Raw genomic sequence first — 16,076 nt, 5'->3', positions numbered from 1 at the left:
AGCCCCGAGCACCACGCGGGCGCCCGCCCGGCCCTGCGGCCTGCGCCGGCCCCGCCGCCTGCGGGCCCCGCTCCCCAGGGGCCGGACCGCGCCCCGGGAGCCCCGCTTCCCCCGGGCCGGGCCACCTCGGCTCCGGCTCCGTCCCCCCCCCCCCCCTCCCCCTCCCCCCGCCGCGGCTGGAGGCAGGGCAGGGCAGAGTAGGGGGAGCTCCGGCCGGCCCCCGCGGGGCGGAGGTCACCCGCCTCCCCCCGCCCTCCGCCCATGGGCGCCGGCTCCGTCCAGCCGCCGCCGCCGCCGCTCCGGCCCCGCGCGCAGGAGGAGGCGGCGGGGCGCGTCTCCCGGCGGCGGCTGCGCCCGCCTCGCCGCCCGCCAGCCGCCGGGGAGCCGCGGCGGAGGCGCATGGAGACAACGGCCGCCGCCGCCTGCTGGGGTAAGGCGCGCTGAGGCGGCGGGAGCCGCGCCGGGCACCCGCCCCTGCCGCGGGCGGCAGCGGGGGGTACGGCCCGGCACGGCCCGGCCCGGCGGGGCGGGGGGCGGCCCGCGGCCGGGCAGGACTCTGTCCCGGGGGGCGCCGCGGGGCGGGCGGGGGAGGGTTTCCGCGGAAACTTTCTGTTACTCAGGCACCCCCCCCACCCCCCACCCCCCACAAAAAGCACCAGCACCCCCACCGGGCTCCCCCCCCCCCCCTTCCCCGCCTCCAGCGCCGTGCCGAGCGGGGGTGCGGCTGCGGTGGCAAGCCCGAGATTCAGAGGGAAAAAGCCGCCGAGGACGGTCGGCGACGAGGTGGCGGCTGGAGGGGCAGGAGGCAGAGGGCATGGGGGACAGCGTGCTTCCTCTGCGTGTAAATGGGCAAAACGCTGCACAAACACGCTGTATGGCATCCGACCCACTATCGGGGGCTCGTATTTTATACGCAATTGCAGGAGCAAACAAGCCCCTCGTGTAAGAAACCTAAGCATTTTGTTATTTAGGACACGTTCTACTCGTGTGCATTTTGTTGCCTGCAGGTATAAATCTTTGAAGTACAAGTTATAAATATTAAAGCTTAAATACATAGGGGGAGTATGTGTATCAAATTTTAGAATAAATTTATGCCAACCCAGTTTGACACACATGCACGCCTAATGTACTCAAGCTGCACTTAAACAAATTAGGAGACAGTTATTTTGTTTTACAATGGTAGGTGCCTGTTTCAGAGACCGGTGAATGACTTAACAACAATAATTAGCATATTTATATAACACATTGTTGTTTAAACACGGGGTTTTGAATCTAAGAGGCATTAAAGTCATATATAATACCATTTCCTGAACTGGAGTGATTCCTGGAAGTATGAAGCAATGACTTGTTCGGCTTTTTCACCCCATTCAAGCTACATCTGTGCATATATATTCATAGTCTGAAACATGTAATCCTGCCCTGGAGAGAGTGGGTGCACATTAACAACATAATGTGTCTTCAACTGACATCTGGTTGCAAAACAAAAACAAACTGCTATTAAGGACCTTTTTTTCCATTTTTCCCTCCTTAGTTCTTTTCTTCCATCTTCCTCTCATCTCTGGAAGCTCCATCCGTATTGGAATAGGCAGCAATTATTCCAATCTCTGTAAGTAGTCTTTTTTTTTTTTTTTTTTTAAACTGCATTAATGGCATGCCTTCCAGTCATGTACAGCTGTAGGAATATTATATTTAAAGTCCTCTAGCAGATAAATATCAATCCATTAAGAAGCATATAGCTTCCTGACTAAGAGAACAACTGAGGTAACAGAAATGGACTTAACCTTGTGATCTGTATACAGACAAAACTTACAGAAATGACCGACACAATTGTCTGAAATAGAGGACCATAAAATTTAGTGTCAGGTACAAGTACTTCAATATTTCCTTTACAAAAAAAAAAAAAAAAAAAGCCTCCTTTTCAGCATTTTCTCCCACAACAACAAATTAGCACATAGCTGCTAAAACTGATTTACAAATAGAGCACACTGACATCAGTCAAAATTTTGGCACTCACTAGTGAAACAAATGTGGCTAAAAATTACTTCCAGTCATTGAAATAAAACAATTCCTGACATTTGACTTCTATCTACTCTCCTTTTTGTGACTGACTTTTGTAGTTTTTACATGGAAGTTATTTGAAAAGGAAATATAACATTATAGGAGCAAATTCCACCAATGTCACTGGTCCTATTTTGGCAGAACACCACATGTATGCAGGGAAGCAGCGTAGCATGTCCAGTCTCTTAGAGGAAAGTGCATAATGATAGAAATACATGCACAGCAATTAAAACAACCAAGATACCTCTCAGAGCAAGTGCTACAGCTCAAGAAAAGCCATGCTGAAATGTCGTAACTAGATTATGACTTCGGTAACAACTTTTAAGCCAAGATGCCCATCATGGGTGACGAATCATATGATTAAACCTGAAGTTTAAAGAAAGAACAGGCAAAAAGTTATCTTATTTACTTTGGAACATACAAAAAGGAACAATAAAGTCAGGCAGCTAGTACCATTCACAGGCTAGAAATATTATCAAGCTTAATGTTTGCTGCCACAGCCTACCAACTTGGAGAAATTATTCATAGTGTCAAGACCAGCTTCTGTCAACACTAGGTATTTGTAGGATCTAACCCTAAGATAACTTTGGTAACTAGGAGCAGAGTTTGGTTGGTGAAGCTGAAGACACTACAAAACCAAGTAAATGCAAAGTGTTGTCTTTCAGATTGCCTGGTAATCCCTTAAACTAGAAAAAACATGTTAAAGTTGGGCTTAAGAGCAAGTGCAAAATTAGTAGCTGCTGATTAAAATTGTTCACCCCCTGGCTACCTAATACATGACCAACTGGCATCACCCAAGTCATAGAAAATATGTAATCACAGTACAGAAATGACAGGAAATTGTAAATGCTTTCATTAGTGTAGCTACATGTGGCAGTCTACTTATTTATTAGTGAATTGCCTGTAGACTTGGCAAAAAAAGTACTTGTAATGTGCTTATATTGTTACAGGTTAATATTGCAAAAATACTGTTTAGATTATTTTTCCACAGAACTGTTGGTTTTACATTATGCATGAAATGGCATTTCATAGCACTTCATTACGTATGTAGCCAATGTATGTTTAGTTTGGGGATTCATATCAGAATAACATAATTTCTTACCCATTCTTTGCTTTCATGTTCCCTGACCTTTAGGCTCAGATTTTTTCCTGCCATTGCCTTTCCCAGAGAGACCACTCCTTCACAGCAAGACAACTTTGTATTGCATTAACTTTAGATTAGTGTAGAGTTTTGTAATAGAACTGTTGCAGCAAACAGTTCAGAGTAGTCTGAGTATTGCCCTAATTTCCAAATGGGTGCCTGTGTCTCTTCAAAATTAAGTGCTTTTAAGACAATATTTTTGTTTTACTTTTGGCCTTAACTGAGTACAGTTCAGCCAGGCCCAACGTTCTGGCCTTCTATGCAAGGGCTATCATGTTTAATTATGGTAATGCCTAGACTGTGAAATGTTCTACTGACAATAAGAGATGATATTAACACAATCCTAGGTGGGCATTAGCCAAAACCAACCCCAAAATACAAAAAAAACCCACAAAAAAACCCGCAACAAACAAAACTGTGGCTTGTATTATGCTTTTATAGTGAACATGGAAAGAGACTGCTGTTATGCCAAGCTGTTAACTATGTACTACAGGAAGGAGACAGGAGCGGATTCTTCAGCTATACAGAATTCACATACGCCAGGTACTAGACCTGTTTACTCTCCCAAGGCTGAATTTCCTAAGCAAGTGCAGAGGCCCAGGAGGAGGACTGCAGCTCCTCTCATACAGACTCAGCTGTGCCTCAAGAATACCGCTCTTGTACAGGACAAACAGGCAGAGTCACACAAGCGAAGTCCAGGCAAGTTAATACTCAGGAACAGAGCTATATGACTTCAGCCACACAGGACCAAGGCAGGTTGACAGTTTCAGCATTTAATGGAACTTTCTGAGCGGAAATAAAATTTGCTATTAGCTTTGTTGCTTTAGATGTTTCTTTCTGAGAGAAACATTGGATTTTCTTTGCAAAGTGTTTTTAGCTTTTGGTCAGGTATGTTTGTGTGGTTTTAAAAGTAAAAAGCAAAAATTATCTCTAGAAAATATCTGTGACAGTGAGTAATCAGCAGTCATGAACCTCAGTCACTGTTTCTAATACTTAAATGAAGGGGGCCCAAAATTGTCAGAGAAGCAAAAAGGCAGACAAATGGTTCTACCCAAAGTGCCTTCCCTTCCTGCATGCCGCTGCCTCCTCCACCTCCTCCCTAGCAGTTTAAGATTAATCTCTGGAGAAATGGATTGTAAGCACAGGTAACAGCAAACAAATCAACTGATTCTTCAATTATCCAGATGGCCAATACACATCAGCTATTACAAAAAGATAGTTATTTTACAACTATTAAGTGACCAGTGTTACTTATTTCAATATTAGTGAATCTTTATGATTTTCATCTGCATGAAAACCCACCTAAGCCAGGCACAGGGACATACTTGCTACAAAGGAAAAGTGCAGAAAATCCTGATCCTAAAACCAGTAAGTCCTTGAGTAGACACTTTGGATGCTGTCCCTCGGCATTCAGCTCACACGCAGTAACTGCACAGCTGGCTGCCCACTGTGTTGTCATTGACTACAGCACTGCTAGCTGTGCTCTGAGACCCCAGGACGACAGTGAAAGGTTGAATAAACTTCTACTCATAAACAAGGAAATCTTTCTGTACACAGCAAGAATAAAATGCTGTCTCCACTGCTACAGACTAGGTAGTCTGTGGCTTTTGTTCTTGATGGCAAATCCTGTGTTTTTCCCAGAATGGTCTCCAAACTCAGCCAGTTTAACACAGTTGTCTAGAGGCTAGTACTCAATGAACATAACTTCACATTCATATGCACAGGTGGAGCCCAGTGCCTCAGTTCAAACAGGTGAAGAAACTGGGTGATTTGGGGTCTGTGCAAGTATCCTACAGTGGTTCTATAGGCTGCAGCAGATTTGAGACATACAGAAAGACAAGAGATTTCTTCAAGCCTGTGCGTGACAGCTTTGCTGTGAACTTGTGTCCTGGAGAGAGTACGTTATGCCAGGAAGTTTAAGAGACAGACCGATAGCTTTGCACCGAGACTTCTGCACCCCACAGCAGTATATTCCCTTGAGAAGTGTCAGTGATCAAAGCTCCAACATCTACCACCCATTATCAGTCTCTTTCTTCTCTAACAGACAATGCCAGAAACTGTCTAGGTCTGTGATGCCAGGCAGTGAGGGAAACACATGCTGTAGTTGCCCCCTCTTCTTTAAGTGCACAGCAGAGTTTAATCCCCAGAATAATCTGCTTTTTATTTTCCTTCACTGTTTGTTTTTCTCAAAGCGTGGATGTTTTCTGAAGGCACCAAAGAGGCTCCCATCTCCCTTTCCTTAAAGGCATATTGCGTATCTCCCTACAGTTCTCCACATCGCATTTCAGGCTTTAATGACTCCAGCTGTACAAAGGGAAGGATGTTCAAATGCCTCCAGAACCACACCTCAGAATTCTTTGTTCTTCTCCCCTAGTAAGTCATATCCTGCTCAGTGTCTTTCTGCCATCAATTTATTTTATGATGGCTTGAAATAATCTGTTACATCAAGAATGATTTTTTCACCTTTTCATTTATTAGACTGGAATCTGCACTAGGAAGGTATCCATTTCCAAGCCTGACAATTTCTCATCATCGTTTAAGAGCATGTAGACTGACAACCCCAAATCGTTCATTTCCACTGTAACTACTGACTTAATGCTTTAGTTGCAGCAGCTTCTCCCAATTCCTACCTCCCATTCCTGATTATTTTTTTTTTTTTTAGTGGAGAGAATAATAGATTAGAACTCATTCCCATACAACTACTATGCAAAAAATACAGATTAGAGTCCAACCCTGCTCCCTATCAAATAAATAGAAATGATGCTTTAGTTTTTGAAGGGGATCTCATCAAAGCAGTACAAGCAGCCATGCTGAGAAACCTTTCAGAGAAGAGTAGGGGAGAGATTTGTTTTAGAGGTGCTGAGCACTATTAACTCTTGCAGTCTGACATTTCATTGTTATATAATGACTGTACTTGAGCTGTATGTTCAAGCACCTAAAAATGCAGTAGATGCCCAGACACCTTTATGCAGAGCATCTTTCAAGGAGAGGTGGACACCTAATTGATTTTGAGCTTTTGTAAAGCCTACTTAAAATCTCTATCCTCAGATGCTTTGAAAATGTGGCTTCAAATTCAGGGCTGGCAGAAGCAAGCTATTTAGTTGGCTTTGACAGCATTTATGCAAACAGTGATTTTAGCTCCAAGACTTTAATACATATCTTGCTAGAACTCCCTGAAATCCCTCAGACCGTTTTTTAAAAATGACATTGAGACACCTACAGTCTTCAAGGACCTGTGTGTAGATAATTCCCAGGAGGACATTCCAGCTAAAGCCACTTGATCACTGTCTATTCTTAATGCAAATAGTGGTTCTGTGACACTTTGGCACTTTTGGCCTCTTTAATTCTAAGTTTCTTATCTTTTAATTGCTGTTTTTAGTTGCAAGCATGTTAATTCCTTTACTTCTATCATTAAAATGAGGATTTTCCTTTCAGCAATTGTTTTCTTTCTTCATTAGAAGCATTATAAAAAGAAATAGTGAAATATGTGCCATTTCTAAACATTTTAACTTGAATTTCTCCTATTGGCAAGTAATCTTTTTTAGTTTCATGGCCTAAGAGAAGCAGCTCTATAAGCATATGATCTTTACAGGTTTTCAATATCTTTATTTTGAATTAGCTGCAAAATTGTTACAGGATTACTTCTACTTAAAAGACACAACTAAGACTGAAGCTTTATCGTGCTAGGTCCTGCACAAAATAATTGGCCTTATCCTTCCAGATTGCAGGTGTCTAGATAACACAAAAGGTGGGAAGAGAAAAAAAGGTTGGCAGAAAAATTAATTGCTTTAGATTACATAGCAATTTAAGGAGAAAGCAAGGCTTTCCTGGCTCCTGGATTGGTATCTGTCCATTACTTGGCACTGACTCTTGCTAACAAGATACTGCACTAGCTATTTTCTCTTGTAGCATCTTTTTTTCCATCTTCGTCCAATCCCATATCTGTCTTTGTTCTTGGGGTTGAAGGGACAGACTTGCTGCAAGACAATTTCCAGAACATTTATTCTGCTTTTACTTTTTCATATGATTATTTCGTGTGACTGAATTAATTGTCCACAGACAACCTGTCATCCATCAAGCTCAGACCTGACAGAGAGAAATATTCTGAAGTTACACTTAACCTCAGCTTTCACTTCCCAATTACTTAGGACAGAAAAGTAACTACAGATGGCTTGTGATGTTTTTCTAGGTAGATCACAAATACAGGTGGGTCTCCCTTCCACTGGGGAACCCAAGAGATACATAGAAATGACATATTTTACATCATAAAGTTAAAACACTTCAGTCAGTAGAACAGCTTTCTGAGTCACTCTAAATCATTTAATAGGCTGCTTCCAATTTTTAAATGTTGAAAACAGGTCCCAACTTACAGAATGGGTTAAATCAGGGACTTCCACAGCAAGTACTCACGACCTTAAAGAGATGAGCTTTACAAAAGAGATGCCAGGTCCTCTCAGGGTGAGAGTAATACAGTACATGGCAGACCACCCAGCAGATTGCTAGGTACTTAGTCCCAGTTGGAAGACTAGTTCTTAGTAGGAAAAACTCATATTGAATATTGCTTCTAATCCACACTTAACCATCTCCTTTTATTAGCAGAGTTCAGTATTTTGGGCTAAACACTCCCCATTTATGATTATTTACAAATTAGACTACTGAGGTACACAATGGCCATTTTCCATCTCCAAATGCACACAGTATGCAAGCAAGTCATTGGCCCAAACAACAGGCAAGTACAAAGACTTTACTAAAAAAGTAGGTCATAAAAAGCCCAATGCAGAACAGAAGAGACTAGAGTTTTTCGAAATTTGTAAACCATGTTTCCTTGTTGTCTTCTTAATGTATTGCCCTGAAACTTGCCTCTAAAGGTGCAGGGATTAGGGAGCCTACTATGCAATCCTCATTCCCTGTTCAGCAAAGAAATGTAAAAACCCTGCAGACTTGAACAGACAATAAAAGCTCTGAATGACAAACACTCCTGGTTGATTGTAGGTGCCATGTTGACAAGTAGCCCAACAATATCCACTCATTTGGTATTGTAATTATAACCCTACCTCACAGACACATTGGGAGAGGAACGTGAATCCACAGTGATTTCTGTTTTGGCCTGGAATTTTGTGCTCGAGAAAGAATATGCACACTGCAAAGAGGAGCAACAAAGAGTAGCTATTTGGGATAACTTGCATGCATCATTTGAAGAGCATGTTAAATTACGCTAATAATCATGCTCCTCACACTAAACACGTTTGTGGAATCACCTATTCCTTTAGAAAGAATACGAGACATTCAATAATAGATTGAAAAAGCAGCTACAGTGTATTCATACTGTTGTGCCCTGGGGTGAATGCTGTGTTGTACAGTTCTTAGGATCAGTCCCAATCAGAAATTGTCCCAATGGTTAGGGAGAGCACAAAATCAGAATACCACCACGAAAGATATTGTATATACACAGCCACTTTTAGAAAAGACTTTGCTTTTAGAACAGCACGATCCTAAATGGAAATGTGAGTGGAAACTGTACTTTTGCAACTTGATCCTATTAGCCAACCTGAAAGACGTCTAAAAAACCTGATAGAAGTCTAAGATAAAAAAAAAAGAAAAAAAAAAGCTAGGTTCACAGCTACATTTCTGTGCTTCTGATTAAAAAAAATGTTTCTACTGAATGAAGCAAGCTGTAAACGGGAAATTTCCCCAAAGTTGGAGACATAAAATCATGCTTCAGGAGTGCTGAAGCATCTATAGAGGTGTCATGGTTTAACCCCAGCTGGCAACTAAGCAGCACACAGCTGCTCGCTCACTCCCCCCACTGATAGGATGGGAGAGAGAATCAGAAGAGTACAAGTGAGTTAACTCGTGGGTTGAGATAAAGACAGTTTAATAGGTAAAGCAAAAGCCACGCATGCAAGCAGAGCAAAACAAGGAATTCATCCCCCACTTCCCACGGGCAGGCAGTGTTCAGCCATCTCCAGGACAGCAGGGCTCCATCACGCCTAACGGTGACTTGGGAAGACAAACGCCATCCCTCCCAACGTCCCCCCTTCCTCCTTCTTCCCCCAGCTTTCTTTGCTGAGCATGACACCGTATGGTCTGGGACATCCCTTGGGTCAGTTGGGGTCAGCTGTCCCGGCTGTGTCCCCTCCCAACCCCTTGTGCCCCCCCAGCCTCCTCGCTGGTGGGGTGAGAAGCAGGAAAGGCCTTGGCTCTGGGTAAGCACTGCTCAATGGTAAGGAAAACATCCCTGAATTACCAACAGTTTCCAGCACAAATCCAAAACATAGCCCCATGCCAGCTACTGTGAAGAAAATTAACTCTATCCCAGCCAAAACCAGCACAAGGTAGAAATAAGAACTTTTTCCCAGATTTTCAAACATGTAAAACTATGATTCCCAAACACAGCCAAGGACACCATGGTAAAATGCAGGGCTAAAGCTAGTATCAAGGTACCTTAGTAGTATAGAAATGACATCTTATGTCTGTTCTCTGATTTAAGGTTATTGTAAATTTCTTTAGTTGTCATCAGTGCAAAAATACTAAGGAATTGAGGGGCAGAAGAAGTCACCAGAGATAAGAATCTCTCTTCCTTACATTGTGTTTTGCACAGGTTTCTGCATCATGCTCATCTAAATCATATAAGCACAGCAGAGCATTAAGCATCAAACTAACATATGCCATGTGTTGTTTATTCTCTCATGCTCTCGCCAAGCTCAAGAGTTGTTAAATCATCTTTATCATTGGAGGATGCTTCTTCACCATGACTATCTTCCCGCAGCTGGCTACAAAGGTTTCAAAGCCAGGCTGCAGGCAAGAATGAAGGCCATGATTTTTATAAAGTGCAAAGAGTTCCATTGCAGACAATAGTTCCTGCTGGTGGATGATCAGGGCATTATCAGACTCAGTGGTTGATGCAAGAAGTGCGTACCCACTTTAACAGATATATAATTCAATGGTCATTTGAATAAGAAAAAAAAAATTGGTATTACTAACATAGGAAGATACAAATTTGGATGTACAATAGCTGTAAACTATTAAGTGTATTTTAATGGTGCAGGTTAATTGTCAACTTGTGGATTCATTTTATGCATCACACTTGTATAATATTGCACTTTAACCTAAATTTGATACGATCGTTTTGATGTTCTTAAATTACTAATTTTCACTTCATAAATGCATTCAAATGTGTGCTGATTTAGAATACAAACCTTGAAAACCATCAGCATGCCATTGCGTGGCACACTCTGGTTGGGAACAGGTAGGCTTAGAACTGGAAAGTGCTTCTCTGAAAGAGACTTTGTTAGCTCCGTCATCTGTAGTAAAAATTGTTTTCAAATCAATTTTACCTCAGGGTAAAACATACTTTAAAGACAAAATACTTTGTGCTAGCTCTACTGAGATAGAAACATCATCTTGGAAATAAGGCATTTTCACACAAATGAAACTAGCCGTCTCAAAAGAATTTTCATTGCGTAGAACTTAAACATTGTTATTTGTTGAGTCAGTACCACACTGAATGTGATGCCTACGTCTGTCCCTGCCTGCTGCGTGACTATAGGCCTGTGCCTCTGTTTCTTCCTCAAAAAAAGCACTTATGTATTTTTAGTCTTCATGGTTTTTTCAGTTATTTTACAGCTCCCCTTGAGAATAGATGGAAGATTTGTATCATCTGTATTCACAAAAGACATAATTTGCTCTTGCTACACCTGGGACGTACAGCTTTATGGGATAGGTTTGCACCCCATTTTTTTTAACCATCATTGTCCCCCACTGCTGTTCAGTCCAAAAAAATAGGATATGCCCATATAATTTCTTACAGCTTACAGTCTTAATGGTTCTCCCTGAAGATAATAAAACATTGCAGTGGTTTTCCAGCATTTTCATAAAGACCATATCCCAAAGTGACTTACACAGTTCAACAATAACTAGCAGAAACAGAAAGCATAATATTACTTTCTGGATGAGAGAGAAGAGGTGTTTATCTTTTAAGTGACCTTCAAAGTAAAGCCAGTAAAGTGGTGAAAAGTAAAACAGGAATTTTATGTTGCAGGAACTGTAGAAAACTTTCTTACATCCAAAAAGTGGTGAAATTGTAGCCAGTGATAGGGAATTGTGTTGAACTAGTAAAAACAGGAACAGTGAACAAGAAAAATACGAAAGAGTGTAGACTGGAGCAAGTTCAAAGAGGTTTAAAATAATTAGGGCAACTTCAAACTACGTTATGAACTAAACAGACTTTATGGAAGATATAAATAGGTGAGATGCATACCAGGACAAATTACTCTAGTAAATTTGCCAATATATTATTTTTTCCTTTTGCATCATTTTCTTGCAGGTGAATTCCTTTTTGATATTTCAATGACTGTGTAACCAGTTTAAAGTTAAACAACAGTTGTTCCCATTTACACAATGACTACGTTTGGTACCACAAAGTAATGGTTGCTTAGCTGCTGCTTCTATAATGTTTTAACAAACAAACAAACAAACCCAGACAAGAATCCCCACAACTTTAATTGCTGGGAATTCTATGCCATTTTACCCCCAAATTGTCTGAGATGTCTACCAGAAATACAGTAGCCATTTGGGAAATGTACTGCAAGATATTCTGAAAGTACAAAACAATATGATCTGATTATTGGCCTCTGGATTGCAGACTTGCCAGGTACAAGCATACAATCTAAGATTTACTGTAACAGTATGTTGTCAATGCTGATGGTATTTATAAATGCATGTGAGGGTACTGACATCTTGCACTGGAGCAGCTGTGTGGAGAATTGGAAATTATGAACAATTACTCCAAACTGCATGATTTTGCAGCTATGAAGGATGACAAAAAGGCTCAAAATTAAAAATATTGGAGACCAAATAAAAACATGATGCAGCAGAATTGCCTGTCTTCTGTTGAGTACCGATTTGCACACTAGCCCTCTGTGCCTTTACTTTCAAGAGCTAGTATTTTTCAAGTTGGGCTTGGCCTTTTATTTGCCTGTATTTGGAATGTTTTAGGTTGCTCATAAAGTAACCTGAATACAGCTCTAGTACTCTAATGAAATTTAAAGCTGATTTCTGAAGAGTCTTTCTACACATAGGTCTTCCTTGCCAAACTTAAGAACTTTTTATTCTGTCATTAATAAACTATTTTCCGTCTATTTTACTTCTGTTTGTCATTATTGGAAGGCCCTATAAAACCATGCAACTAAATGATGTCAGTGTAGCCATTTGCGCACTTGTCAGAAAATAGTTTCTTTTTATCTACCATCAAAACAAGACCACTTTCACTAGCACTACTGGTGAAATGTGGGAAAAAAACAAACCTAATAATACCTTCTTTGAATGATGTAGGAAGTTTTTTCCCCTCTTTTCTGGATAATTTTCAGACTTCCTGATCTCCATGAATTTGTTTGTTATAGTATCTTAATAGATTTTTAACCTAACAAACTGGAATACATTTAGAATAACAAGTTCTTTCAATTATTTGCTCAGTGTGTTTTAGATGATATGGCTGGTCACTGACATTCCATGGGATATTTTGTATTGTGCAGTTAATGTGTCAAGAAAGAAAAAAAAAAAAAAAAAAAAGACATACTCTTCCTTGCATAGAGATTCCCCAACTCCTTTTTAAATTTTGTATCAGGCAGCTGCTGTTTGAATGTTTACAGACATCAAACAAAACAGCTATTTTGAGTAGCCAGTGAAAGCTAAACACCTATTGCTTGCTGGCATTGCATTTGCAGTGACCACTCTCTCCTCAGGCATACTCTCAGAACTTTTGGACTGGGAAGGGGTGATCCTGTTCAGATATGACAAGCAATGACACTCCCACCAGCACTCCCATTTCTTGTGCAAATATGATTTGCACAGGTGAATATTAGCATGGCCTGAAATTCTGCTTTTCTTAAGTTACAGGGCTTAGGCTGGTACCATGTCTCCTTTGAGAGTAGGAAATTCATGTTCATGCATGTATGTATGCATGCATAAAGATTAAAGGAACCATAGTACACTATCAAAGGATAAAGATAAAATTACTCAGTTTTCCCCCCTCTCTTAGGCAGAGATGAGTGATTCAGTTTTCTACTCAGTGCCTAAGAATCAACAGTAGTCCTGGGAAGTGGCTTCAATCTTTCAACTGAGGAGTCAGTCAAAAAGATTTGGCTTCATGCAGAGCTGCAGACCCTACTACATAGGATTTAATGTCTCTGCAAACCAAACCTGAGTTAATGTCTCCAAAAATTTACCCAAGGGTTTATTAAGATTATTCAAAAAATCCTCCACTCTATCAGACTGAGTTCCTACTCTTAATTGTCAAACTGGAAAGGAATTGTGAGAGAGTCATACTTACAGCTAGGAAGCCCTTAATCCAGTCCTTCAGGTTTGTGCAAGATACCAGATCTCTCTTTTTCCCCTCATTCTTCCATTTTGTGTGTTAAGCTGGGGCAAAGATGGATTGTTTTGTTTTGGATGTTAAAGCATGTTAAGTCAGTCAGAAGGATCAGTGCCTCCGAGACACGGTACCCCTGTGATTTCTTTCGTATGCTTCACTTAGACCTCATCTGTCTCGAACACTCTTTAGGTGATCAGCAACACCAGTATAAGAAATGTTTGAGTCTGAGACCCTTTTCACATCTGACAAAAAGGAGAGAGTGTTTTCATCTGCCCAGGGCTTTCAAAAGCAGGAAGATCGACTTTCAGTAGACATGTGGCTTTGTTACTCAGGAAGGAGTTGCTTGTTACACAAAGTCATCTATTGTTTCTCCTCCTTTCAGATGAGCAGAGCATTCTGCCGTGTAAAAAAGAAGAACTACAGTGTGGTGACGGACTCTGCCTTTTAAACTGGCTGCGCTGTCACTATAAGAAGGACTGTGGCAGAGACTACATGTCCATCAAACTAACATGCTCAAGTGAGTTAGCCTTCACTTTCCTAAATCATGACCTACAAATGTGAATCTGTTTTCTCACTGAATCGGTGTTTGTAGCTATACACTGTTCTAAACGTAAGATTTGATATGGTTTTACTGTTGCAAGGATTTGGATATTTAGAGGTTTATTTATTCATATGTCTAAATCATTTATGCTGCGTGCTGATTTCAAGTAGATTAGTAGACAAATATCAGCAGCAGTGGGAATGGAAGATTTGGTTGAGCCCAAAATGCATTAAGCTAATGTATTGTGAAGGCTGCTGCTCTGAACTGCCAGTTGAGGGGGCAAAAGAAAAAAAAGCCTAAAAAAGGCAGTTGTGATTGCTGGAAACAGTTAGACACTGGCAGCTCTACAGAGCAGTGACTGCTGGTCGGCCACCCTGCATTTGGAAATGTTAATGTGAATAAATAAACAAACTGCTAGCTGATCAAAATAATACTTGGGCAGGGGAGAGGTAAGAATTACTGTCAAGTCAGAGATATCCAGTGTATTTAAAGGAGTCATAGGGTAACATTTGTAAACATTTGCAGATAGTTTTAGCCATTTGTTTTAGAACCAAATCTGTTGCAAATAAATTAAAAGATGAGTTGGAGGATTTCTGATGAACAAAAGTGTCTTGTAATCTCAGCAACTGCTGCTAACTAGCAAACTTGGTGATTTAACCATCTCAGCTTTTTCTGTTCCTATACTTTTTGCTTGTCATGCTTACTTGTTAATTTCAAGCTGCAGTTTTAACTCTAAAACTTTCCTTTTAACATAACCATTTTGTAACTAGCAACATCTAAAAGGGGAAATTACTTTTAGAGCTCTATTCTACATGGTACAAATAGGACCGATCACATACTGCTGTCACTAATTACTTGCCAAAAATATTTGCAAACTCGGGAGTTCTTAGTTAACACAACATTGTACGCAGAAGAACGTAGCTGCAATTTTGCAAAAAGACCAGAAGTTACAACAGGGAGAGCAGATTGACAGCTACTGGCAATACACTTAAGACGAAAATAAACCAAAAAATGAGTTTTAGGAGTGAGCCTCGTACACTCCATCCTCTAATGGGCATTCAGATGCATGGAGGCAAGATAGAGCTAATCCAAAGTAAAATCCTCTGAAAGATAGCAGGCTCTCAACACCAACTGTTTAGTCTACAGATCCATGCTTGTCACAACCCAGTACCTAGCTTGACAGTGGAGTTCAAGTATTCAGGCAACACAAGCACTCCATAGAATTGATCATAGTCCATTAAGTAGAGCAGGATTCAGGTCAGATCCATGGAGCATGAAAGAATATGAGTTTATAATTGAGAACTCAGAAGGGCTACAGTTGACATGTATGGGAGGACACACAAGACCTGAATTTAGGCAAGACCTCAGGTTCTTATGCTCTTAATTCCCAACTAATCAGCAGAGATTAGAGCTAGACACGTGGTTTGTTTTTTTTTTTCTCTGAGAAGACATATTGGGTGTGGTTGTGGAAGATTTAACGGGAACACATCAGTTTTGATGATCTCTTGCCTGGATCGCATGAAAACCTTTCAGCAACTTAGATCGCATATAAATAGCCATTATTTTCTGCCCTTCTGTAAAGGTGTGCATAAAGTAAGTAGTGAGTAGCCACAAACTCTTCTTAATATATGTAAATACATATTTTTTTCTAAATGCAAAGCTGTCAATTCAGTGCTAATAAGAAAAAGCTACAACAATGACAGCTGACAAAATAGAGTCAAATAGTCACAGGTTTGCTCTGAACACATTACAGTAGTCAAGAGCTCAAACCCAAAAAACAGCAGATCATTTGCAATGGTTACAGAAGCACATACAAGTCAAAAATTGCCTAGAGGAAAAATTCATTATTTTTCAATGGGAAGACTGATTTGCTGTTCACAGATGAACCTGAGAGCAGAGTGTCATCCAGCGAGGCACTAACATCTGTCACTTCGTATATACTTCACAGACACAGAAATGTTTCA

General features: G+C 40.9%; 1 protein-coding gene across 2 annotated transcripts in view; it reads left to right on the top strand.

The window, feature by feature from the left end:
* The first annotated feature begins 301 nt into the window (after positions 1 to 301).
* The window catches only part of BEAN1 (brain expressed associated with NEDD4 1), a 60,346-nt gene continuing 44,571 nt past the window's right edge, over positions 302 to 16,076 (top strand). The window contains exons 1-3 of one of the 2 annotated variants that reach the window (XM_049806565.1): positions 302 to 430; positions 1,532 to 1,606; positions 13,954 to 14,088. In XM_049806565.1, coding sequence (XP_049662522.1) covers positions 400 to 430; positions 1,532 to 1,606; positions 13,954 to 14,088 — 241 coding nt within the window. In that variant the 5' untranslated portion in view covers positions 302 to 399. Of the gene's footprint in view, positions 431 to 1,531; positions 1,607 to 13,953; positions 14,089 to 16,076 lie in introns of those variants that run through there. The other variant, XM_049806566.1, reaches the window with a different exon arrangement.

The sequence above is a fragment of the Accipiter gentilis genome, chromosome 7 (assembly GCF_929443795.1).
Source record: "Accipiter gentilis chromosome 7, bAccGen1.1, whole genome shotgun sequence".
NCBI classification, from domain to species: Eukaryota; Metazoa; Chordata; class Aves; order Accipitriformes; family Accipitridae; genus Astur; species Astur gentilis.
The sequence above is the reverse complement of the archived record's forward strand: the minus strand, read 5'-3'. Positions and strand labels throughout refer to the sequence as shown.